The sequence below is a fragment of the Aplysia californica genome, unplaced genomic scaffold (assembly GCF_000002075.1).
Source record: "Aplysia californica isolate F4 #8 unplaced genomic scaffold, AplCal3.0 scaffold00509, whole genome shotgun sequence".
NCBI lineage: Eukaryota > Metazoa > Mollusca > Gastropoda > Aplysiida > Aplysiidae > Aplysia > Aplysia californica.
Window position 1 is genome coordinate 268,233 of NW_004797779.1, and position 25,939 is coordinate 294,171.

At 37.3% G+C, this 25,939-nt stretch overlaps 3 protein-coding genes across 3 annotated transcripts in view; 2 read left to right on the plus strand and 1 right to left on the minus strand.

The window, feature by feature from the left end:
• LOC101857668 (mitogen-activated protein kinase-binding protein 1) overlaps positions 1 to 1,066 on the minus strand; it is a gene marked incomplete at its 3' end in the record, with an annotated part of 5,278 nt that extends 4,212 nt beyond the window's left edge. Inside the window, 1 exon segment of the mRNA XM_013086827.2 lies at positions 732 to 1,066. Within this exon segment, the coding sequence (XP_012942281.1) occupies positions 732 to 815 (84 nt within the window).
• A 99-nt stretch (positions 1,067 to 1,165) lies between these two features.
• On the plus strand, positions 1,166 to 11,040 carry LOC101857817 (E2F-associated phosphoprotein). The gene is made up of 5 exons (XM_005106047.3): positions 1,166 to 1,593; positions 6,218 to 6,438; positions 6,975 to 7,151; positions 8,021 to 8,237; positions 9,302 to 11,040. Exons 1-5 carry the CDS (start codon positions 1,520 to 1,522, stop codon positions 9,570 to 9,572), a joined length of 960 nt encoding a protein of 319 aa, XP_005106104.1. The 5' UTR covers positions 1,166 to 1,519; the 3' UTR covers positions 9,573 to 11,040.
• Positions 11,041 to 12,680: 1,640 nt separating this feature from the next.
• LOC101858053 (transmembrane protein 229B) lies at positions 12,681 to 25,499 on the plus strand. The gene is made up of 3 exons (XM_005106048.3): positions 12,681 to 12,908; positions 17,022 to 17,170; positions 18,168 to 25,499. The coding sequence occupies exons 1-3, from the start codon at positions 12,696 to 12,698 to the stop codon at positions 18,556 to 18,558; spliced, it is 753 nt and encodes a 250-aa protein (XP_005106105.3). The 5' UTR covers positions 12,681 to 12,695; the 3' UTR covers positions 18,559 to 25,499.
• The last annotated feature ends 440 nt before the right edge of the window (positions 25,500 to 25,939 follow it).

Sequence of the window (25,939 nt, forward strand, 5' to 3'; positions counted from 1 at the left end):
GACAGTATTCAGAAAGAGACAGAGAGAGAGACAAGAGGGGAGGAGTAGATCTTGCGAGAACTTCCGGGCGGGTGAGAATATAGCCACTTTCAAAGAAAAGACCACTGGGTCACCACAGTCGGCGTCCATTTGTTGTAAGTTCCTAGGCCAGATTATAGAAACTGAGGAAGGCCATGGTCGAGTTGCTTGTACAAGTTTGAAGTCTGCTTCACACCCGGTACACCTAGTGATTGCGCACGCACATTGGAGTTTGAGTACGAATAGCCACTCGAGAGTCTTCGAGTCCGAATAAGCTGCGGCCAAATATTAAAGCCTAATGTGTGTCTAACAGTGAATGTGGTGACATTATAATTAATGTTTGGTAGGCGTACATTAGATCAAGATCTAATTAATCTACATTATGATTAGATTTGTACACAAGTCACAAGACAAGAAGAATATAAATAAACACAAGAAACAATCGTTATGTTTTTCTTCTTTTTTGCTCTTCAGTTCAGTCTTCAGACCCACCACGGTAGACTAGATCTAGATTATCTAATCTAGATTCTAAATCTATTTATTATAAACCTAGATAGATCTAGAAGAGTCTTGCAAGCAGAAAACACATTAATTATCTTGTCTGTCTTTCGACTGAAGAGTCTTGCACTTGTAGTGTACTCTTTTCGGGCCTCTCAAGTCAAGCTCGACTAAGGCCTGCTAAGGCTAAGGCAAGACAAGGTCTTGTTACTTACCCTCTGGTTCACAGGGAGTACTTTGCTCTTCCTTTTTACAGAAGGTGACCGGAGAACTTTTCTCTGGGGTCGAACGCTATCCATTTTACGAAACGTGAGATGCCAACTGTTCCCTATCCCATTTTCTTTTCACAACAGACGGTTCTACGATAATAAGTAAGAAGCGTTTGAAAATGTTCCTGCCTGATGAACTCAACAACTCGACTGGCGAGCAGTCGTTGATCCGAATGACATATGGTAGCCTCAAGTTGATTGGTTGGTTTTGACCTTTACCGGGAGTGTGCCCATTTTCAACACGGGCATTTCGATTTGTGTTTACAAGAAAATAATATCAATTCGTCTTGATAATAAAAGACCAGTAAATGTAGTTTGTTCGATTTTTGTGCTTTGCAGATGAAATAAATATTTTTAAATCAAATTATTGCCATAGCAAACTGGTAATTGGTGTTTTGTTTCCCAGACTTAAAGGGACCAAGGCATTGTATTCGTCACTAGGCTATTTTGAGCAAGCCAATGAAATGTTCGCATTTAGTCATCCTTGGATTTTCACATCGCATATTGGGATTCCCCAATCAAGCAAGAACGACTATTCTGAAATCTTTTTTTCAGGAAGAAACCTTACTGATTTTGTAGTTATCGAACTTATTCAATATGGCGGCCCCCTGTTGAAAGCTGAATGAAGAGCTGTGAACGTTTTTTCAGTAGTTTTATACGTTGTCCTGCACGATAACAAAACAAAAAAACAAAAAAGGTTTTAGTAAGATTTTTCTCGTACAGTAAGCTTCAAGATGTCATTGTACAGCAGAGAAAGAGGCTACGATATGTTTGATGACGAAGATACAGATTCTGATACAGCAGACAGGTTAGTAGTGTACTGTTGTTGGCTAGCCACTGCCACTGTTGTTAGTGTTAGTGACTAGATCTAGATTATATCTCTAGATCTAATCGTATTAACGGTTAGATCTAGATCTAGATCTAGTGATTGTTGTGGCAGTTGTGGGCAAGATCTAGATCTAGATTCTAGATCTAGATTTAGATCAAGATCTAGATTATCTAGATCTAGATCTAGATTTCTAGATTGTAGATCTAGGTCTAGATGTCTAGATCTAGCTCTAGAGATGTAAATCTAGATATCTAGAATCTAGATCTAGATCTAGAAATCTAGATATAGATTTTTGACGATTGTCAAGATTTCCGCGTTTAATTCCGATGTGCGCTTTTCAAAGCCTAAGGTATGTTTCGCTTTGGTCCCTAACCCTAACCCTAACCCTGACCCTAACTCTTCAACCCTAACCCTGACCCTGACCCTAACCCTAACCCTAACCCTAACCCTAACTCCAAATGCACCAAAGCGAAACATACCTTAGGCTTTGAAAAGCGCACATCGGAATTAAACGCGGAAATCTTGACAATCGCCAGATTTTTTTCTAGATGATCTACATCTAGATCTAGATTATTATAGATCTAGATCTAGATCTAGATTAGATCTAGATCTAGATATAGATCTAGAATCTAGATCTAGATCTAGATTCTAGCTTGAAAAATAACAAAGTGACTAGATTCTAGATCTAGATTCTAGATTTCTAGATATTTGAATTTCTCACATGCGATTAAACGTAGAAAGACGCAAACTATTTTTTAGGTAAGGCGCCCATCTTGTTTGACGTCAGACCAGGATAGCCTACCCCTCCGATCACGTGACTACATCTAAGTATAGCCAAGCGCATGGCACCAAAGATGGAAGTGTCATGTAGATCTAGATCTAGATCATACACTTAATCAATCTACACCTCTCTCTCGGAAGTTCTGATGGCTGAATAGACAGCGCGTCTGCGTTTGAAGTCATGCAATGATTTTTGGAGCGGTTTGATCCCGGTCCCGGACAGTTTTTATTTTTCTCTTCTCTTCCTCCCGACTGAACAACAGTCCCATAAATTATAGGCCTAATTTGTAGAGTTGCTTTGAAGTTGTTGTTTTTTTAAATAAATATATTAGTGATTAAAAATGCAGGAGAGGGGGGGGGGTGGTAGATCTAGATTTAGATATCTAGATTCTAGATCTAATCCTCCTGCGTCTTTACGGCAATTTTCGTGCGGTCTTCCATCATGTCCAAGTAGGCCTACTATCTAGATCTAGGAAATCCGAAATGTTACCGAAAACACGTCGTTCCATGTGGGTATCCCAGGAAGTGATAACATCACAGTACTAAAATTAGCAGCCAACAGAAAGATGCGTCTTTTCTACGATTAACGGCATGTCTATTTCTCTGAACTTTCGGGAAAATAAACTTGAACTCTATTTCTCCGTTCTCGATATTTTTTAGTTATTTGTGAGATTTAGGCGTTATCTTTCATTCTGACATTCTACGAGGACTGGGAAGAAGCATTTTTTGTATCGAATTCAATTTATAGAGCTAGAGATTTTCAAATGTCTGAATATTCAGATACATCAGTTGTAGTTGGGGCAACGTTCCCGGACTATACTTCATTTGAAAATACCTTCAGAATCAAAAGGTACTGCGGGAAAACAAAACTGATCGACCTTGGAAGTAACTTATTTTGCATTTAGTCACTAAAAACTAAAATCCTTCATATTAAAAAAAAAATCCCTCCACGCCCCGTTCATACCTTACACACACACAGACACACGCACACATACATACACACACACATGCACACTCACACACACACATACGGGCCACTCTTTTCGCAATTATTTTCAGCAAATCTCGAGAACGGAAACAGTGCGGAGAAATAAAGTTAAAGTTTTTTTTCTCGAACGTTTGGAGAAATAGAGCCGGCTGAAAAATAATGCACCGGTGGTGGTGGTCCGAACCATGACTGCAACGGAGTTTGCTTAGGGCGAAGGCTGGCACAGCGAAACAGTCACAGTCGACAAGGCCTCACTCGCTCAGTGACGCTCAACGTGCGGAACATGGCTTCGATGCCCTTCCCTTGTGCAGACCTGGCAACGCTCGATACTTTGAAAATAAAAGTCGTGAAAAGAAATAAGGAAGAATGCAAGAAGGCCAAGCCAAAGCAGGAAGAGGGGTGGGAGGACATGCAACTAAACGTAAAACGGCGTATCTTCCTGACTGGCTGCTAATTATAGTAATGTGATGTCATCACTACAAGGGATACCCACTGACTATTTTTATAAGGCGTGGAGGTTCCAAAGATCGTGTAAACATGATACTCGATACAGTAAACAATCTTTGAAGGTACCGCATTGAATGACATGTTGGGTCAGTGGCTTGACGTATTATCCGTATCAATGTGTTTCACACGTTAAAATTTCACACTTGCGGCTACCTGCAGCACGTCAGCCATGCTGTGGTGATGGAAGATGGATTTATTAGATTGTTCATGCTCAGAACCGTAAGAATGCTGATGCTTGAAATTGAAACACTGTATTTTTAAGCGCAAAGACAGTAAAGCGTGCTAAAATTGCCGTAAAGACGCCAATAAACAATGCGCAGAAGAGATAAGCAGCAGCATCATCGGAGCACTATATCATATGACATTACTGGTACGTCTCCTGGAAAAACATGGCACCAAACGTCATGCCATGATACTGATAGGGTATACACAATCTTTGGTGCCATGCGGTTTAGCTCATATAGTCAAGTGATCGGAGGGGTATCCCTGTCTGACGTCACTCAAGATGGCCGCCTGACCTAAAAACAGTTTGCATCGTTCTACGTTTATTCGCATGTGGTGGGAGGGGGTGAAAAAATGAAGAACCAAAAGGGAAAAGGGTAGGGGTGAAGTGAGCCAGGTCATTCTAAATTGCAAACTACATTGAGGGTGCTGTCAACGTAGCCTGCAAACTATGTTCTTCGCGCCAAGAACGTAGTCAGTGTGTTATGATTTTACTGGATTTGTTGGGCAAACTGGCCAAATTCACAGCGGATAGCTTGGGTTATATTAGGATAAGAGAAAAATTTTTAAGTGAAAAAGTTTTGAATTTTTTTTTTCTTTTTCTCTTCCCGACTGACCAACAAATTTTCCCGTGATTATAATTTGTTGCTTTGTAGTTTTTTATGTATTGATGAGTATGCACATTCTGGTTTTGTCCCCAAAAGGAGCTTTTTCCTACAAAGTAGGCCTATACTTTTCTTTTTACCAGTTTAGGCCTGGTTAAAGTTCAATACATTTAGTGGCTTTCCTTGGTCTGTGAGTCTTATTTTTTAAATATTTTTTTTTTAAGGCTGAGGAGAAGAAAAAAAACAACCTTACGGGACTGGGATTCGATGCCACGCTTGGAAGCACTGAACATTAGAGAATAACGTAGACACTACCCCCTGCTAATTAAAACGCCGAAGCCTAGATCAGGCGACGTAATGTGTGATGGCAAAATATTATAAAGTGCATGCAGAGATAATATTTTTAGGTATGTATGACAAGACTGTGGACAAGAAATATTTCTTACCGAGTTGTACCTTCTTGTTATTGAAATCCAAGCATCTTTTGACTTACTCGCTCAAACTCAAACTCAAATGATTATGATAATGAGAGATGAACAAGACTCTTTTTGTGCAAACAATGTCAGAAACAATTGTTAGATCTAGATCTAGACCCAATATTAATCGGAATAAGACAACGTCATAAAAAAAGGAGTCAAATCCTAGGAGGTTTATCAAGAAACTGAGAAAGCTTCCACAATTGAGGCAGAACTGCAATATTATTATGTAGAAACGATGGCTACTAGTACTGGTGTTTCAAATAGCATGGGAGCTAATCAGAATGTGGTGTTTGGAATAGTCCGTGCCTTTTTAAAAAGTATTTGATCGATAGTCTTTTTAATCAAACGATATCACACTAAGCCTTATTGCGTATTTATTTCCGCGCTTTGGACAAATTGGGGGGTTTCAGGGGGCATGCCACACACCCCCCCCCCCCCCCCCCCCCCCCGGAAGTCCTGAAAAAAATCTGGGAGGTTCCATCTGTTTTTTAACCAATTATGTGATTTTTACAGTTAGGTTCGAATTTTTTAAAGAATATAATTGATTTGTGATGGTTTTAGTGGCTATGTGCGTGATCTGCAGAAAAAAAATGCTACAGTTTGGCTCCCAAAGCAGTGCATCATAATAATATATGTGTGCGGGAATGAAAGTTAGAATTTACCAAAATTTGTTATTAAAAGTTATTATAAGGAAGCTTTGACTTTGGCTCTTTACTATAGCCTCTAAAAATCTTTATTTCAAGTCAAATTTTATTTAAAACAACAGTTTCACCCTGTCATGTGTACTATATGATTGTATTCTAATTAATACATTATATTCCTCGTCTTTCTGTTAGGAAACAAACATCTCCAATACAAGACATGTAAGTTGTTGTCTTCACTGTGAAACCTGCTCCTAGTCCTAGCCTCTTATTTGGTTTACAAGTTTGATCAATGATATCTTGCTTTTTCCTACCACATAATAATAGTCATTGTAAAAATGTGTCAGCATATGTTTACTCTTATGTTCACAACTTTTTCAGCTCAGAAGATGAGATAGATGTAATCCTCCATGGCACACCAGAACAACGCAGAAAGCTTAAACACCTACATGATAAACAGCTCTCCCAGAAAAATCCTCGACACGGGAAGAAACAGTTGACACACACTACCTCTCAACAAGATTCTTCCAGTGAAGATGAATTTGAAAAGGAAATGAATGCTGAACTTGACAGAAATGTGAAGTCTTTGGAAGGTTCAAGAGGTTTGTTGAGTTTTTTCATCATGTTTGAAAATTTAATTAAATGTAATTTAGAAATACCTTCAAAATCACTGATTCTCATTCTATCTATTCTTGCTATCAAAGTCTTATCATTTCTTTTTCTTTTTTAATTGTCTTGCTTTATTTCAAACATTATAATATAACCATGAATATGTCTCGATGCACTTTTCTGTATTGCAGATATATTACACTGTCTATAATGTGCTCCTCTTGCAGGGAGTTTGCTGATGGTGGTGTATGGAAAATTTACATTAGTTTAATAAGGGTCATTTAACTTTAGCTCTGGCAGTTGGTGGGTGGCGATTTAAAGGGGCAAGTAGTATGTTTTCGTGCATTCGCAAAATCTGGTGGTATGGCAGCTGGTGGTAAAATGAGGTTTGACTGTATTGCCGTAGAAATGAATGAGGTTTTAGGACATTATGCTTATTCCCAGTTACTACAAAAATGGGACAAAGAAGTTGTTTGCAGAGGTCTAATTTATGTAGTTTCTCATGATTATGGACTTGTTTCCATTGCAGTTAAGCAGTTGTCTTCTCAGAACTCTTCTTTGCAATCAAGATCAAGTCAAGGACAGAATGTCGGCACATCAGCATCATCCTCTCAAGGCGAACTTCCAATGTCCACAGATGAATTCTATGATGAAATTTACTTTGATTCTGATGAGGAAGATGAAACTGGTGGGACAGAAGGGAAATGTGAGTTTTAGGAAGATAAAAGTTTTGTGCTTTGTTACATCAGAACAGAAATTATAATTGAACAAGTTGTGTGGTTAGGATACCGAAACTCAAAGTTTTCAGTGAGTGAATAACATTTTGCCTTCACTTCAAAGCATCATGTAATGCAGTGTTACGTTTTTTATGTTTTCAAAACCAGGCTAATTCACAAATCATTTTATAAGTGGCTTAACAACATAAGTGATAAAAAGTGGTACTTGCAGTTCATACACGGTGATTCTTTTTAACATGGGTCACCAAACTTTTCTGAGTGAGCCGATTATCTAAGAGAAGGATGAGCACTGGAAACAACCTTTTTTTTTTCAGCACAGTACAAAGTACAATGAATACATAATAAAAACGAAAAACCCTGTGATTTATCAATATATAAGTATACCTTATCTATATACAAAATGCATTTTAAAAATAAAGATGAAAGGGAAGAAAAGGGGATCCTCTTTTGTATTGGGAAATTTGTTACGGTAAAAATTTTGTCACCTTGAAGCCAAGCAAAGAGTGTGATACAGTAGCTAGAAGTTATGAAGTTTATAAAAGCGCATTTAATTTTAAATGTTAAGTTGTATGAAATTAACAAATTACTTTGATAACCATTTCCTGAACATGATGTAAACACGTCTTCCAAAGTTTTTACTTTCCCCACATGGCAGCATGTGGTGGACCAGTTGAACTGACCCACCGGCCAAAGTTTGGTGACCCTAGCTTCAGAGCATCTTCTTGGGATGTGTATAACAAAGATTAAAAATTCCAGTAATCAAATTCTTGATGTGCCTTATTTTGTATTTTACGATTGAAATGAGTACAATGGACACAAACTGCGTATTGTTTCCTAGGTAAACAAAAGCATGCCGTGATCTCCAATGATGACCTTTTGTATGACCCTGACATGGACGATGAGGATCAGAAATGGGTAGACCGACAGAGGCAGAGTCACCGGAACATTCTTGGTGTGGGCAAGAGTACTGGCAAGAAGAAGAAAAAGATGCCCAACAGCGATGCTCTCTTGGATTGCCCTGCGTGCCTTACCACTCTGTGCATTGACTGTCAAAGGTTTGTATAATGCTGTCTCATCTCTTTGATTTCCACATATCTTATGCTGGAATAAGTGACAGTTTCAGAACTTTCACAGAAGTCATTACTGAATTTGATGAGAATTTAACTCTATGGAAAACAATTCTTAGTTTAATTTCAAGTTCCAAAGTACAATTTTTCAGTTTATAGCCTAGAGACTGTGAAAGGGTTTGGGGTTGTTGTTTTGTTTTTTACAAATGGTGGCCATTTTGAATTGTGAAGTTTTTTTGTGCAATAAGTTTGAATCTTCTTTTTTTTTTTCTCCATTTCTACAAACATAGATAGACCTTCTGGGGACATTCCTCGAGCAGTTAAAATCTCCAGAGTATACACCACTGATGTTAGCTTTATCATTAAATTATTTACATTGTTCTTTTTCTCTCAGAGTGATTTATGGATGTATCATGGTATCCATAGATTTTCACTTTTTGTATTATATTGATCATATCTGTTCTGCTTCAAAATGAACCAAACATGGACTAAGATAGTGAAGAAGAATCTACTTTTAAAAAGGGCCTATTCTGATGACATTTATACAAGTTAAAACTAGGGAGATTCTCATTCAGATGGTAGTGGCAGGTATGAATGTAAGACATTGTTTCCTCAGCTAATTACCCCCCACAAAGAAATACTGTACAGAAAATCGATCTAGATATGTGAAAGGGCGGGGGTGGTGGTAGCTTGGTTGTGGGCAGGATCAATATAAAGACAAACAATAAAAGGCTTCAGAGAGAAGAAACGGATAAGATGTAGACTGAAAATAAGAGGAATTTCACAGAAAATCTTTAAGTGTGACTTTTCCTCTGGTATGCCTTTGTATAGCCTACAAATTTTTGTTTGACAGTTCTAGAATTTATTTGGGTGAGAAAACCACTTCTGGCAAATATACTTGAAAGGAAGAGGGTTAACGCAATTGTACATTTTCAATAATTGGTTAGTTTTATTTCCCCCCCCGGTCTTAGGCACGATGTAAGCAAGTGTTGGTATCTCAGAGCACCAATATGCATTATACGTAACTGTTTATTTTATTTTTCTCTCCGTAGACATGAAACCTACAAGCATCAGTACCGCGCAATGTTTGTGATGAACTGCTCGGTGGACCGCTCAGAGACGCTCACGTGCCCCGAACAAGCCCCCAAGAAAAAGAAAAAGAAGAAAAACTCGTCAGCCACGAACTCCTCAGAGTCCTCAGGCAATGCAGGCCCCACAGATATGTTTAATCCTGTCAGGTGTACAGAATGTAACACGGTGGTTGGAGTCATTGATGCTGAGGAAGTGTATCATTTCTTCAATATTCTGGCAAGCCACACATAATGCATGCAAGTTGAGCAATCTTATATATCAGTGGAAGGCAGCTTGTAGTAGGACTGATTATTTGTCTTGATTTTTTTCTTGTTCGGTTTTTACCATGGCAAGGCTGAATATTCCACGATTCGAAGTAATGTAAATCTAACGTGTCAAATGTTATAAAGAAAAGACCCACAAAAGTCTGTTTAAGAAAGCAAAAACATTTTCAGAATAGATTGTCAAAAGTAGAAGTAAGCACCTACAAAGGTTGAATGCTTATCAAGCCAAACTGACCCATGTAGTGCAGACTTGAAAGTAAGAAAAATTGACTTGGACAACACAGTGACATCAGACAAAAGTCAAGCAACGAGTCAAGTGAAGACAAATCTGTTTTTGTGAAGAATGTCTTGGGGGGAACAAGCATCAGGCCATGAGGATTTGTCATGTAGGCTTTTGAATGGCAACAAAGCTCCTGTAAAATTTAAAAAACAACAAATCTACAAACATCACAGGATAACACCAAGAAGTAAGCTCTTGTTTCACACTCATGGGTACCCTCATGACCAAACAAACCTTTGTTACCATTTATTTCTGTGACTATGCATATGAGACAGTGGAACATCACCTTTCCACTGTACAGCCCTAAATGACATCAGAGCTACCCTTCTCCTTCCGAGACCTAACTTCGACAACACACTCTACGGAACATTACAGCAACTGCAGCAAACCTGCACTTATCACTACATGGCATTGGACAGAAGGGCGAGAGCCCAGATGTTGCTGGATCGATAACAACAATAACTACAACCATTTATTTCAACATAGTGATCCACCCACTTGTTCCACGCTTCATTCCCATTTCGGATGGACATGTGACAGACCTATCTATACATGTGTTTATTACATGTTATTAGGTATTTTTGTTTGGTTGTTTTTGATCATTGGGAAAGAGGGAAGTTTTTTTTGTTTTTTAATTGGTTGGGGTAGTTATGAGAAGTGAAATACAAACCTGTGTACCTGTTGTCAAAATTTTATGAAGAAAAACATTGTTTCTCAGAGCTTGACCAGTAAGGCATCTGGAACATAGAATGCTCCTTTGCAAATTGGAAGCTCTATAAGGCCTTACGTTGTTTGTTTTTTGTATTTTTTCTCGGGTACCAGTACCTTTTCTTCTTTACAGGTCCCTACTGTTAAGTTGAACTTCGGATGAGTTTATCTTTTTTTTTTCACTCCCCAGACGACTTCACAACTCATCAGTAAACTGGATAAAACGTTAATGTCAGCATCTTATAAGATTCTTTAACAACAGTGTTGTCCATCATTGTTACCGTATATTTTTAGTAGGCTGAAGTGGTCCTATTGAGCAAAAAGTATTCTTGCTGTACAAATATTACTGGATCAGTGAAGAGGAGTACTTTTTTACAGTTCTACAATGTTATGTATTTAACTTGAAGTGATTGAATTAAACCCATGAAGAAGACATGCTAAAACTGCATTCCTTATTTTCTCATTTGTGTTCTTGATATATGTTATTATTGTTATTTATTTTATTTATTATTTGCTTTAAAAAGTTTTAACTCTCCTGAAGACACCGTTACCCTCCTCTCTCTGTCTTTCTCTCTCTCTCTCTCTCTCTCTCTCTCTCTCTCTCTCTCTCTCTCTCTCTTTTAAAAAGTGTTAACTCGAGAGAGAGAGAGAGAGAGAGAGAATTCCACATGAGCCGAGTCATGAGCAAATCGTTACATGTGCGTGACTATCCCGGGCCGGGACGGGGAGACGACGTATTTTTTTAAAGTGACCTAAAATGAAAAGCAGGATTTCGTGTGTTGAGGTTGAAAGGGGTGGGGAGGGAGGGGGAGCAACAACAATAGTTTTTGCGTGGTCTCAAGTAATTGAAATGTCTGGCCTAACTTTTGTTTTAGATAAACTGCACGTGAGCAGGGTGCGTTGCGTTTCAAAGGGCAATTTCATACTTTCTACGACTGCACTGCACAAAGTTTCACGTCTTCCTGTGATTTAAGGTGATTCCTTACATAATCTGTACTGTATGTCTAAGAAACGTATCATTCAAAGATTCTGAAATAAAAAGAAAGCTGCTCTGTAAAATAGATTACCCTAGGATAATGTTGTGGCTGGAGCTTTTCTAATTCTGTTCATGTTCCATACTCAGTGCAGAACTATGAAGAGTTGAAACTCGTCATTTAGAGAGACCAGAGAGTTTTACAGTACATGTATTACAGTTTAACTCTGTGGAAGAGATCTAACAAGTTAAATGAACAACTGTCGCCAGCATGCAGAGATTATGGAATTCAGTTCTAAGGATCTTAAATTGAATAAGACTCGGTATTGGAACTTTTTTGAAAATATATTTTGTGTGTGTGTGTGTGCGCGCGCCCAGGATCTGGACAATAAATATATTATACTCGTAAATATGTGTATCTTAGCCATAGCGAAGAGTTCGCTATGATCTTCTTAGCTTATCTTTGTGTGTGTGTTGTGGGGGTGGGGGAGGGGTAAAGGGGGGGGGGTTAAGATACTTGGTGTACGAGACTTACCCTTTCTTTTGAAATAAGACCAAAGGATACATTGGTGAATGATGGGAGGGGGGTGGGAAAGGTTAAGTTCTAATTGATAATAATTTAATTAATATCTTTGCCCTTGGAAAGTAATGGAAAGGCCCTGGTATGTGTGTGTGTTTGTGTGTGTGTGGTACCATTCACATTATAAAGTAACATGAATTTATACCTGGCAGGACTCGGCTAAATTGTAAGTAGCCTTGACCTGAAAAAATTCCACACAAAATGTGAATGTGCTTGCATTACGTGCACGTCAGACTGCTCTTCGTCTCTTTTGGTTTCTTAATTTGGCTTGATATTTTTCGCTTCAAGATCTTCACACACACACACACACACACACACACACACACACACACACACACACACACAAACAAACAAACACGCACGCACGCACGCACGCACGCACGCATCACGTCTGACTAATAATGGAAACGGGAACGCCGCGTAAAGGTCAGTGTGTATGGAAAAATCAATCTATCTTCTGGACGTTGACAAAATTAAGCTCAAACAATATTATGTTGTATTTCTTGCAAGTACGACAGTCTTTCACTTAATTCAAAGCATCAAGTACATCATGTATGTCATGTATTGTGCAGACTTCGGCCGATCAACAGAGAGGAATCAGCTGATTGGCAATTTTGCGAAAGGGGTAGTCTACGAAGTTGCGACGGATTGGTTTGTTTTGATCGATCTCACGAGTGCTCCGCTGGTCGGCTTTAGGCTTTGCTCCGACTCATTCCCTCTCAATCGAGGTGTTGCGAGGGCTCACAGGTTTAACCAAGTCACCGTAAGTGTGATAAATAATAAGCGTATGAAGATGCTATGTTCAAAACTGAAAATAGTGACCTAATTTTTGTCTTCATCGTTATCAAGTGTTTCAAGATTTATTATGCGTTTATTATGGTTGCAGGAAGAGAAAGGGTTAATCTAACTTGGTCATGGTCGGCAATATTTTGACCCCCTTTCCCTTTCCTTTGTTTTGTTCTTCTCTGTTCACTGTGTGTTTGCGAACAGCGACTAGGCCTACTGTCAGTAGTTTTAATCTTTCTGATGGCTTTGTAGTTCAAAGTTGAATCCGAGCCTGAAGACTAGACATTCGAATGAGTACATTGTTCATAGTAAGCCTATGCAATCTTCTCGTCTCTCAAAGTATAGTTCCACAACAGTAGTCAATAATCGAGAGATCGAGGACAAGCCAACATACCAACTGCGATCAATTTATTTACCGTTAATTAACCGTTATTAACTAGGCTTACATAGTCATATATTAATATGATAATAAAGCAGAGAAAGAAGTTAATGAATCGTACAGAACAACTCGTAAATCAGACAATGTATTTTAAGTCCCTCCGCGAGGAAGTTGATGTGAGAATCCCTTACTTCAGTCAGAAAAATACCGACAGGCCCAAATAGGTCTGCTGTGACTATTCAATTCAAAATGAATATGTAGTATACTCAGTATGGTGAGCAGATCTTTGACAGTAGAATGTTGGGTGGCTCGAGACATGAAGAGTACAAAAAAGAAATTCAATTATCAAATTACCTGTTATCAAAGTTGTGTTGGCAAAAGCCGAAAAGTTTTTACTTTTATTGTTCTGAAGCTACGGAAGCGGACAAGCAAGACTTTTTAAGAGAGGACCGTACAAGAACCAAAATTACAAATTTATTTTATCGTTTTTCTAAACTGATGCTGCCTCATGCTCCTCCTCCAGATTAAGTTAAAATTAATTTAGTCAGAATTTAATGAACTGATTGAACTCTTTTTATGTCTTACTGTTGTATTTGTAAAGTGCTCAGAGCCAGTGTGCTTTAATCGGGGTTGAATAAATGCCACATAATTAATTAAATAATTACACAGTCAAATCCTATTACGACCGCACAGGCCTACCTTGAGACGAATATATAAAGTTGGCGGTTCAACGGATCTGGCAGAATAATATATATAATGGGATAGCACTGATTGCCATCTTTACTAGTGATAGATAGACTCTAGATCGGGACGCTGTGGCCAGCCATGCCTCATCTAGGTCTGTCTTGCGCGATTGCCATCATGTGCAAGGGAAAGATTTATTAACAACCAATTACATGTGCATCTCCAGCTATACTTTACATAAATTAGAATTTATAAAGCTGTAGGCTATATGTGTCAAGGACCCTGTAGACATAAAAACTATTTTTTATAAAAAATAAAAAATTGGTCAGTCTTCGGTTACCTAAGACCTCTGTCATGATATTAGACTTCAGTGTTAGTCCTCACATTATAAAAAGCCTCAAAGGCACTTGCCAACCTTTTGGTCGTCAGGCTGATATCTAGGGACACCAGATATTTTGCCGGCAGGCTGATGTGGTACACTGGTTTGAAGTTTCTCAAGGCGACTTTAAAATTTCATTCCATTTTTTAAAAATGTATTGGCCAAAGCCTTATAATTTACATAATATTATATCTAAGCAAAATAAGGAGCAAATCAACAACAAGCACTAGAAATTAGCCTATTGTCCAGTGAGAGACTTTATTGCACAGTGGAATCCTATATAACGAGAGGGAGGGGACCGGTGTCAAATGTCCGTTATAGCAAGATTCTCGTTATAAGGGACCCAGTAATAAGTTAAAGGAAAATAGTAAAGTAGGTCTAATCTATGAGCCTGGTTTTCGGTTTATTTCTTTTTGTAATCTCCCCTGATTATGATTTGGTTCAACATGACCTTTAAGTCTTACTTGATCAAAAGTCGAATCAGGTTTCTTTCTCAAACGCTAGCGATATTGACAGCTCGGCGTTGGCGATCAGAAAGAAAGTTCTCTAGGCTAACTCGCCCGCTGTGTTGTCCCCCACCCCACCACACCCTGTGGTGCGTTCCGCCTGCTTGCGCACAAAGGAAACATACCACACCCTGCCCACGTCACACATTCACTCTGTCCATCACAGTACAGCACTATGACCTCTCCATCCCCACATCGGTGAAGTGAGAGGCGTGGTAGACCTAGATAATCTAGACGAGGCTGGCCTATCACACAATGCGTTCTGCTTGTCCATGCATGCCACACTCTCCCCACTCATTCAATCAGGCCTTCATTGTTGGCACTCGTGGGCTCTCCCATTCTTTGTTTCGCTAGATCACCAACAAGTTTCTCAACTGGCGAGGTTTTACATGAATAAATGGCCTATGCGCTGTGCACAGCAGCAGCTATATTCCGGTGTAACCGACTCCCATATTTGTCCGATTGCGCTATAGCAGTATTTTATTTACAAAGATAAAGAAGGGAAAAAACGGGATTTTAGAATAGTGTCTTAATAACAGACTGCTCGTTGTTTCAGGACTCGTTATAAGTGGATTTCACTGTATAAAATAAAAATGAAGGGTTTTCAAGAAGTCACTGATTAAGTGGGTGTCTTTTGCTGTGTGTAGTGTGCACCTCTGACGGTCAATTATATTATTCACTGGCGGTATATCGGGATAAATTCACATTAGATTTTAATTAAGAACCATACTACTTGAGACAATTGGTGGATGGCGATGTTATGGCACAAATAATGCGTTCCTTTTCATACTTTCATACACTGGCTAAAGCTGGAGGTAAGCGGAGCTGATATTACGGAGGTGAGGGGGGTATAATGACATTAGACTGCACTTGGTTAGGCCCTTTATGAAAGTTTGAATTATATAGCTTCCAGAAAAGCAGAAATACCTGTTTGGGTATCATCACAGCCAATGGATAGAATGATGGCTGCAGTCAGACGCGGAAGGGACTGAAAGACCAAGATTGGTTCAAAGTTCCACTTGCTGAAATCTTCTGTTAGCAGTACTTTTCATTCGTCATTTCATGTTTACATAATTTGGATGTGGTTCCAAGACACTGCTGTTTGCTGAGGCTAAATGATGAATTCTAGTATAGTAGTCTCCACCTAAGATCCCACCGCTTACTCGGACCCGATTCATTTGAAATCTGGCTCGACTGTTTTAAGAAAACAGAAAGAATTTTTACTACACAAAAGTCACCCCTATGATCCAGGCACAAAATAAGATCAGTCAGAAGTGAAATTTGTGATCATTGAACTGCTTGTCATGTCACAGATCAGCCACTCTCATGAATGTGATCTCATGTCTTTTGTAAATCTCAATGAAATGGCGCAATGTTTGCCCCTGATGGGATCACACCAAGGTGTGAACTCGTTGACGCATTTGTTTTCCCCAATCATTGCACTCCCATCTGAGCTCTCCCCATAAACTTACTTCACACGCTGGGTGGGTAGGGCCTACAAGTTTGCTCCTGGCAGGATCACATGAACTATGTACTCTTCCCTGACTATTGCAGCAGTTTTCGCTACTCCCAAATTTACGAGAAAGACTGAATTTTAATTGATGTGGTTAAAATGCAATGATGCGTAACGACAAAGGTAGGGGAACTCTGCGAGAGATGGAAAGCTATAAATTTTAGACAGGTGTAGGGGAGGACTAGATAAATGTAGATCTGAAACTGACGATAAGTGAAAGTGGCATGTCTTATCCACTGATTGGTCGTCACGGCTGACCACTCTTTGCTTGTCATAAGTCATAAACCCACCCAGGGGTCGCTTAAGTTCATTTTAGAGTAAAGGGAGACTATTTTAGCTGTTGTGTACCTAAACATGGGTCACTGTGAATTCTTCCCTTTGTGCCTTGGCTAAGATTCTGTTCGCCTAAGATCCAGCATTTTCCTTGCTCCCGAGCATGGGATCTCAGGCAGAGATTACTGTAGTACCTGTAAACTTTTTAAAAAGTAATTGCATTGTTTTGACGCTATAATTATTTTACCTACTGGTACAGCCATAGAATATCATGTAGCATATTGCCTTTCTTTGTAACTTGTATTGCTAGATTATATTTTATGGAATCTAAAATTGTGATCATAACTCTTTTTCAGATGGCTGTGTTCACTTTGGAAAGAATCTCAACCCTTGGAAGGTTTTACATTTATGCAATTCATGGATATGCCACAGAAGTAATGTTCACTGCATTATGGGAGTTTGTTGTCAATATGAACTGGAAATTTCCCGGAAATACAAGTATTTGGTAAGAACAGCACTTCATTTAATTGTCTTTATTATACTCATATAATCAAAAGTTATTTTTCAAAACCCTCAAGTTTGTGAACATTGACGAAATGGATGTTTATCAATGTTGTTATTTTCAAAGAGTTTTAATAAATTATGATTTAATTGCCACAGTCATCCAAGGACCTAGCCACCTTTGACATGTAATGAGTCTTTGTTTCTTTCGCCATGGGAGTAAGCTAAGGAAATTTATCTGCCATAGTGTTAAGTGTACATATGGCTTTAACAAATAGTAAGATGTGGCAGAAAAGATTTGTTCAAACAATGCAGTAAAAGCTACACCTAAGCATAGGAAGGAATAGGATTTGGGATGATAGTCTACTGCAGGCCCATCACTAGTTTAATTTGTTTGCCTACTACTGGATGATGCAATTTTTTATGTCAGAAATCTTTTTTTTTTAAATTGCTGTTAGACATTAAAATACTATTGTGAAAACATAATCAATGACCAATGATAATCTCGAAAGCGTGCTGGCATAAATATCAAATTAAGGCATTGCAAGTCATACTTCACAGAGTGTTTGTCTCCATTTGAGGCCTAACATTTAGCTGTTTGGTGTCAAACTAAATATTACTATGCAAGTAGGCTATTTTATAGAGTTCACTATTGAAGAGCAACAGCAACTTCTTTTTTCTCTTGAGCTGAAAGAGTTTTACAATCATTTAAGAGTTTAAGAGTATATTGAAGTACTGATCAATGGTCACTGATCAGTGATCAAGGATATCATGAGTAAGATGAGCTAAGTATGGGTTTCCCATGAATGCTTTAATTATTTATTTTTTGTCAGTGTTTCAGGAGGTTATGCCATGATTTCTAAATAGCTTCCATATAATATATAGATGCAATCTTATCTTCTAGTTTCTGAATAACCTCCACCATTTTCTACCCTTCTATCATTGCTGTTTGTATTTTTTTTTTTTTCTGCCTATTTCATTTCACTTTTCATCATCCTCAGGTCGTTCCCCATCTATGGACTGTCTGGCCTTGTTTTTGAGTATCTGTACCTTTGCATGAGCAGCAGAGGAATCCCATTGCCTTTGAGAGCTTTGGTGTACACACTTTGGACCTATTGTTGGGAATTTGGTACAGGCTTCATTCTTAAGCAGTTTGGAGCTTGTCCATGGGATTATACACCTTTCCATGGAGATTTTATGGGCATCGTTACTTTGGAATATGCTCCACTGTGGTATCTCGGAGCCATTGTGAATGAGAAACTGGTGATGTACTATTCAAGAAGAATCTTCTTTGGCCCTCCTATGGAGGAGATGAAAGAAACGTCAGTCAAGCAGGACTCAAAATTGATTATCAATGGAGCTGCTGGTGATGTTGAGAAAAAAGCAGAATAATGCACTCTTGTACATGACTTTAAAATAATAAAACCGAAAAAGCTGAACTTACTTGGATCTTGTAAGACTCAATTAAGGCTGATATAACACAGGTATGACCTCCTCTTAAGTTTTTAAGTTGGCAAATGAAATGGTGATGTTTTAAGAAAGCAGTGGCTAATTGTAGGCCTATTATTCAGAAGACTAACTTCTAAGAATACTTGACATTGTTCAAAAAGCAAACTGTCCCCTCTGAAAGAGCATTCTTGTCTTCCTTGCTACAGTTCTTTTATGCAGATAAATACAGCAAGGAAAAATAAGTAGTTTATTGTGAGGTTAATGCTACAAGTTGTACGACAATGGTTTGATGTTGCAGTGTGAACAAAAGATATCAATTTTAAAATATTTTTTATTGTACTTACTTTGATGGCGATGAAAGTGGGTTGGAGTGATGAAAAATAAGAAATGTCAGGAAAAGAACTTGTGGTTTTTTTCATGTTTTCAGGTGGTCTTCACAATAAGCTGCTGATTCTGCCTGTTCAGTAGATCTAGATACTGAGTGCATTGTCTTTGATGAGAATTTTTGCATTGAGATTTTCAAACTTTGACTGTCATGTCGTAGAAGATATGAAATGATAGTTGAAAGCTGAGTAAGTGTAACAGTGTTACGCTTTCAACTCTCTCCGAAACAGATACTAAATCTGGTGAATAAGTGCTTTCGTATTGATATTATTTAGATGTTGTGACCCTGGAAAAGGGTAATCTTATATTTGTTTGATTATTTGAGGGGGGGGGGGGGTGGCAAGTTAGATAATGAGTACATTTTGAGACTTGAAAAGAAAACGAAACCCCCCTGTGTATTTATTCATGCATTAGACTACAAATCTTGACATTACAAATATTATGACAAATTAATGACGTAAAATTGTATTGTTTTAAACTATGTGAGGTTTGCATACTTTTTAAGAGACTGGTCTTTTACAGCTTATGTGATAAATGTGGTAGATACCGACAACTGAAATTGCTTGTCTTTCATTTTTGACAATAGAGCAGTGGTTGTGGTCCGGGCATAGGCTCCTGAGAGACAATACTTCACAGCTTTTGCCGTTAGATTATGATAACAAATCTGGAGTCCTTTTAGAATTGTGATAATGTACGGTAAACCTTTGTAAAAATGCTAGGGCCATTAAAAAAATATTTTATTGTTTGACATTCCCCCCCCTAACATTTTTTAAATAGAAGTAATTTTTAACTCTTTAAACCCTGAGTTTTTTCCACCATTTCCTGGAGTTTTTTCTACAGTCACCTAAACCTGGTGCACTATGTCTCATTATAACCCCCAAAGCTTGCCTCCAAATTCTAAATTGCGGAAACAAAGGCTTAGTCCTTACTAAAAAACTTGGATCGGGAATAGTTCTGAAAAACAAGAAGAAACCATCACTAAATTAAACGAAACAGTTGTCACTAGTAATGGACGCTCCCAGCGTCCGACGGGGAACAGGGTTATTACTGCCGGATGCTCCCAGTGTTCGATGGGGTTTAAAGAGTTTGGGTGTTTGAATTTGCAGAGCTGTGTTTTTGAAATCCATTGAAGGAACGACAACTTTTTAAAAAGGAAGTTGTTGAAATCAGTATTGTTTGTTGCATTTAGCTGATAATAATGTGAATGCCATTGTAGCTTTCTTATTGTTATTTATTTTAAGCAACGATTTTAATGACACCTTTATCTTGGGTTGAATAATAAAATTTGTGTTACTAACATGAATTGTCATTAAAAAAACAGATATTACATAAAATCAATCTAATTTATAATGATGCCTTAATTTTTGTGAAATACTGTTTGCTTTGCAAGTGAAATTGTTTTTGTGTTCTTGAACAAAATGAAACATTTTGACTAGTCTTTAGACTCCTTCATTTACATTGGTTTTGCATTTGGTTAGAATCCTAGCCAAATTTTTTTGCCTCTATAACAAGAGATCCATTAATTTTGGTGAAGAAAACACCCGGATGGCTGTTTAAATGGGTGAAAGGAAATATGTGAGGTTAGACAGCTCTTGCTGTTCTTCCAGCCGACAGAGCAACCAAATTATCTCTTACGTGTTGGAGAGTGAGAGTATAAGTTATGAAATGACATATAATTGTAATACATTATTATTACATTTCCTATTTGGACTTTTTATCTAAATGCTCTTTTCATCTCAGAAGTTTACTGCTGCACCCTTTCTGATCTGTGTCTGTATAAATAAAAGAGCATGTTGGCCAACACCCCTACATCTCCCTGCATATCTACGATCTACGGTCTTCTTTACTTAAACTAGCTAAAAGTTTTTGTTCATTTGCCTCACTCTGTTTTCTGACTTTACTTTCTTAGGCTTTAAACCTCTTCTCAGTCTCAGAGGACAACAATGACAGTCTTCAGCCATCTTCACAGCAAGGCATTCCTTTCTAATTCATTCCCATTTCGTCACGGCCATTTGATGTCTGGCTTTTGGTTGTCCCTTCAAGTGTCATTAGGTCTGCTGTTTCTATCTATCTTTCCCTGTTGCATTCCTTTTATCTCGCTGATAAAACTTGACAAATTGTTGATACACAGAATTACCTGATCAACCAATTATAATTAAATATCAATATCAATACGGGTATTTTATCGATACATTTTGCTGTTTTAGCAAAAATTCTTGTATACACCCATCTTTTAAAATTCCATTGCCAAATCAAAGAAACATTAAGTAGGGTCAAGAAATTATTACACTTAAGTTCCATGAAAAAGAGTTGATTTATAACAGTTTGTGACCAAGTCATTCACGCTAGGAGAATTTGTCCTTCGTATGCGTCTGCTTTTTTGTGACCATGGTTCACCATATTTTACAGAGGTCTTTCCGAATGATTTAATAATTCTAACAGAATGCTGAACTCTGTAAATACAGTAGTCAAATGTCTTTTTTTAAAGAATATTTATTGTATCCTTTTTACTTTCAGCTTGTATTTAAATTTGTTGTGGCTTTGTCTTAGTCTTAGCACAGTTGACACTTCTTATAGACTTGATGATGTGATAACTTGCATTGTCATCGGATAATGTAGCCTATCTTTCACAGTTCTTCAATAATTGTAGCTCATTTTGTCTTTTACACTTATGATACTCAAAATGCACACATTGTTTAAAATTTTCCCTATAGTAATTCAAATCATCTTTAAGTCCTGCATTCTTTTAATACATGTGTTATGTGTTCCAATGGCGATATCTTGTTGAAGAACTTGTTTTTTGGGGGGTTTTTTTTGTTCATTTAGAAGTGACATGGAATTGCAGACAGTAATATATTGTAATTCCATGAACTGGCATCTTGATAACCGTGAGTGTCGTGAAATTGCCACAGCCTAACAGTCCCCTCTGTTGAGTCTCAGTCTGTAAGAATATAAAAAGTATTCAGGATCGGTGCAGCTCTTTTCAATTCTTTCTAGCATTTGCTTTGTTGTGGTATAAATGTGCTACAAATTGTGTGCGTCGTTGTTGTAATCACTATTGAATAGGTGGTGCTCAAAAAATGTCAGCTGTTTCTTTTCAAATCTTTCATATTTCGTCATGGTGAATGTTGAGATTTGCAGTCAAAGATGCAAAGTAATCTTTGCTGTGACATGTGATGCTTTTGTTTTTTCGGTTTTGTAGTAATTGTTTTGACCTTGCAGAGTAGCATTTTGTTTTACTCACGGGTTTATATATTCCTCTTTTACTCGAAGAACTTGCATTTACACATATATGAACTTTGTTTCGACAATCATATTGTTAAAGTTAAATGAAAAAGTCAATATCTCAAACAAAAATGAACATGACATTGCTCTAATTTTAAAAGGCGGTTTCAATATTATTATTGGAGTGCTTATATTGGCAACATGTAGCCCCAACAAGAACCCCCCCCCCCCCCCCCAACTTTATTTAGACTACCCTTTCATCGCGATGATAAATGATCTTTAAAATTGAAGAGTTAGTTTTGCTTTCCCAATTTGTCATTATTTGTGATTTGTCCTTCAGTTTAATCTTATCTACGTGCTCAACAACAGTATACCAGTGTTTATATTATAATTATTTAATATTAACATATTTTTTTTGGGAAAAAAATTTGCTGAAACCGGATTATCAGAAAAGACGTAAAAGGACACCAGGGAATTTCAGTTAAATGGGGGCATAATCCTCATTGACCTATGACCGTGATGTGGTGGATCAAGTTCAAGATTGATGCTGCAATTGCAATATGTTGAGACTTCATTCTACTCACTTTGCCGAGTTCAACATTCAGTAGGCTAGGCCCAGATCTATATTCCTATACTGCATCTTTCTCTTGTTAACTCTTTGTCTCTGGACTTTGCATTAATATACCAATGTATAAATTATAAACCATGATAAATACTCTAAAAAATAGACGTAAGAACCCCTGTGTATTTCTGTTAAAATTGATGGGGCCCACATATGACTAACTCTGTCTTTTTGTTTCGTTAGATCCATTTCTATGTGATCTGTTGAGACTTTCTTTCAATTCACTTCATCGCATTTGGCATTCAGTAGGTCTGGAATCTTCTAGATTCCTTTCGGCAACACCGTTGCAAAGAGGATAGGACAATGCAAACTAAATCTAGATTAGACACAGTGACAACCTGCAAGCTTTGCATGGTCAGAGGGGTGAGACGTTTAAATGTGGATGAGAGTAGCCCAAATAAGCTTACCTGGGGGTAGTGGCCTTATCTGGGCTACATACAGCCCAAATTAGGTCACCTTATTATTAGACACATTAATTTTGGGCTTCTCTTTTTAGATGTCAAAAGGCAGTATTCTCATCAATAAAGCAAACTGGTACAGATGAATAGCACATTATTGATATTTCTATCTTTTGCCTCTCATGTCAAATGTATGAGTATTGTGTATGGGAAATTGTTTTATGTCATCTGTCATTTTTATTTATTTATATTTTGGAAGAGACTCCCACTCGTGTGTATGCGTGAGTGGTGGGGGAGTTTATGCTGCTCAAAGATGTATGATAAGAAAATCAATGAAGAAACCTGAACTTAGTGCACGTGAAATCTCAAACATCTGTTGTGGTTTTGGGTGTGAATGGTCTGAACAAATACAGTCTATGACTTGGACATGGTTCTAGTAGTTAAATTCCTGTGGATGTTATTGGCGATGTACTGTATGCATTTTGAAAATGGTCATTGGCAAGCACAACTTCATCATTTATTTATAGCAGGGGTTCCTAACAATAAAATTATTCCACAAGTCATTTGATCTATATATATCATATTTTGATTGGACAAATTTTTCTTTAGAGCTCACTGCTTGATAGGCTCAAGCATTCTTAAATCTGGATTGACCATTTTTGTTGCTGAATTTTTAAAGCTTTTTGTAATTTTGATTGTCCAATAGCTGCTTCTTATAAAACTCTTTAAAAGAACATTTCTTTTGCATCCTGTCAGTCAGTTACCTACCTTTTATTTTGGTTTGTATTTCATATTTTTTAATATTTTGTTTTATTAGCACTTCAATTTCACATAATATAATAAAATGTACTCATGTATGGACACAGATTATAGGGAAAGTTTGATGATAATCTTTTAATATGTAGGCCTATTTTGACTGATTGTGCAAACTTGATCATTTTACATTTTCGTCGTACAAAAAAAGGATAATTTTTTTTGCATACATCCTCTCATAACAATTTTATTTAAAACTTTTTAGACGGTATTATGGGCTGTTCATTGGAAATTAAATTTGCTGGAATTATATAATTTTGGGAAGATTGTGAAAATGAAGAATATTTCCCTCTAATGGAATAGTAGCACTTGGTGTTGATTTGATAATAGTGTAGGTCTAGAATTTTTTTTTTTAAAATACAATTAGTATGATTGAGGAGATTTTCATGTTTATGCTTCGTATCATGTATTGGTTAGTACTGCACCAAGACTTTTGATGGTAAAGAAAAAACCAACAAGAATGAAGCTGAGAAAAGATGAGTTGTGTTGATGATTGTCAGTATTCAAGAATCAAGGCGACGAGACAGAATGAGTGAAGTCTGAAAGCATTGTTGATACTACTGTGTTAGTATACATGATACTTTGCAATGATAATCACATCGTCGAGATTTTCAGGTAAACACATGATGTTATATTCTGTATTGAATATAATGTAAATTGTGGTGTTCTCACGAATTGTGTCACATTCTAGTATTTTATTTATTTTGTGCCATGGTTTTGCTCTGAAATTGCAATGCTAAATGATGGATCTGGTAGAGTTACACATGGTCATGTTTTTCTTCGATTTTTGTCATGCTTTCCTGAAGTTTTGATTTTTATACACAAATATTTTTTAAAATCATGTCTCAATGTTTCACTCCTCATTATATTGCTTTTTAGGGTTTTTGTTGTTTTTGTTGTTTGTTCACTTATTTCTTTCAGTGAAAAGTTGAAAGAGTTTTGGGATTTGGGCAGAAATATACTTGTAAATCTCAGTCAGTAATTTTTTGTTTTTTCTTTGCGGACTTTTATCCATTATACAAATAAAGTGACCAAGTTGTGTACAAGGATCTGTTTTCAGTGTTTAATGTATATGCATCTGTTTTTTTGAGGGGTAAAGTTTTGGATGCTTTCATATTTTTTGTTTTGTTATAAAGGACTAGAACAAAGTGTCGAGAGATAGGCCTATTTTTTTAACCTGGTTATATACAATTTGATCCTTCATTGATGTATGGTTGATGCTTTCCAACGAATTATGATGTGGACGCCAACTGAGAAATATCTATGTTCAAAATAACATTTGGGAGAACTGAAAGATTAAATATGAAATTAAAAATCTGAATGTGACATAGTGAGAGGCGCAGAGGTGGCTCAATGTCTCAAACCAACAATTCAATAGAGGCCTGATGAAGTGACATGAGAAGGAAACGATTCATTTTTGTTCATTAAAGTCGTGTTCATTCAAGCTACCAGTTTCTCATTTATGAATCTAAGAATTGTGTCAGTTGTCAATGTTACAAGTTTGTTGGTTTGTCATTTTATCTAGGGAACATCAGTACAAGGTGCAAGTGAGAATCTGAGAAGCACGTTGGTCCCATTTTTTCTTTTGTAACTGTAGATCTGTTTTCTGAAGAAAAAAAAACGAAGTACATGCACAGGGATGCTCGAAAGGAGTACCATGTACTTACTCTAATGGCGTGGTATTATCGGTACTAATTAGACTTCTTGATTGGCAAAGTGACTTTTATTAAATGGTTTTGAAACTCTTAGGTTTCGAAATTTGCAGGTTTGAACTTCACCCACTCAATTCCACACGACAATTATTACATAGGGGGATATATTGTACTATGTTTGAAAGGCAGTACACATAAGGTTCATTAGAGCATAAGTTAAAACTATTGTA

Coding starts and splice junctions, on each gene's coding strand:
- LOC101858053 (XM_005106048.3), top strand. CDS start 12,696: ATGTATGTCATGTATTGTGCAGACTTCGGCCGATCAACAGAGAGGAAT. Junction 12,909..17,021: donor ACAGGTTTAACCAAGTCACC/GTAAGTGTGATA, acceptor ACTCTTTTTCAG/ATGGCTGTGTTCACTTTGGA. Junction 17,171..18,167: donor CCCGGAAATACAAGTATTTG/GTAAGAACAGCA, acceptor CATCATCCTCAG/GTCGTTCCCCATCTATGGAC.
- LOC101857817 (XM_005106047.3), top strand. CDS start 1,520: ATGTCATTGTACAGCAGAGAAAGAGGCTACGATATGTTTGATGACGAA. Junction 1,594..6,217: donor GATTCTGATACAGCAGACAG/GTTAGTAGTGTA, acceptor CAACTTTTTCAG/CTCAGAAGATGAGATAGATG. Junction 6,439..6,974: donor GTCTTTGGAAGGTTCAAGAG/GTTTGTTGAGTT, acceptor TTTCCATTGCAG/TTAAGCAGTTGTCTTCTCAG.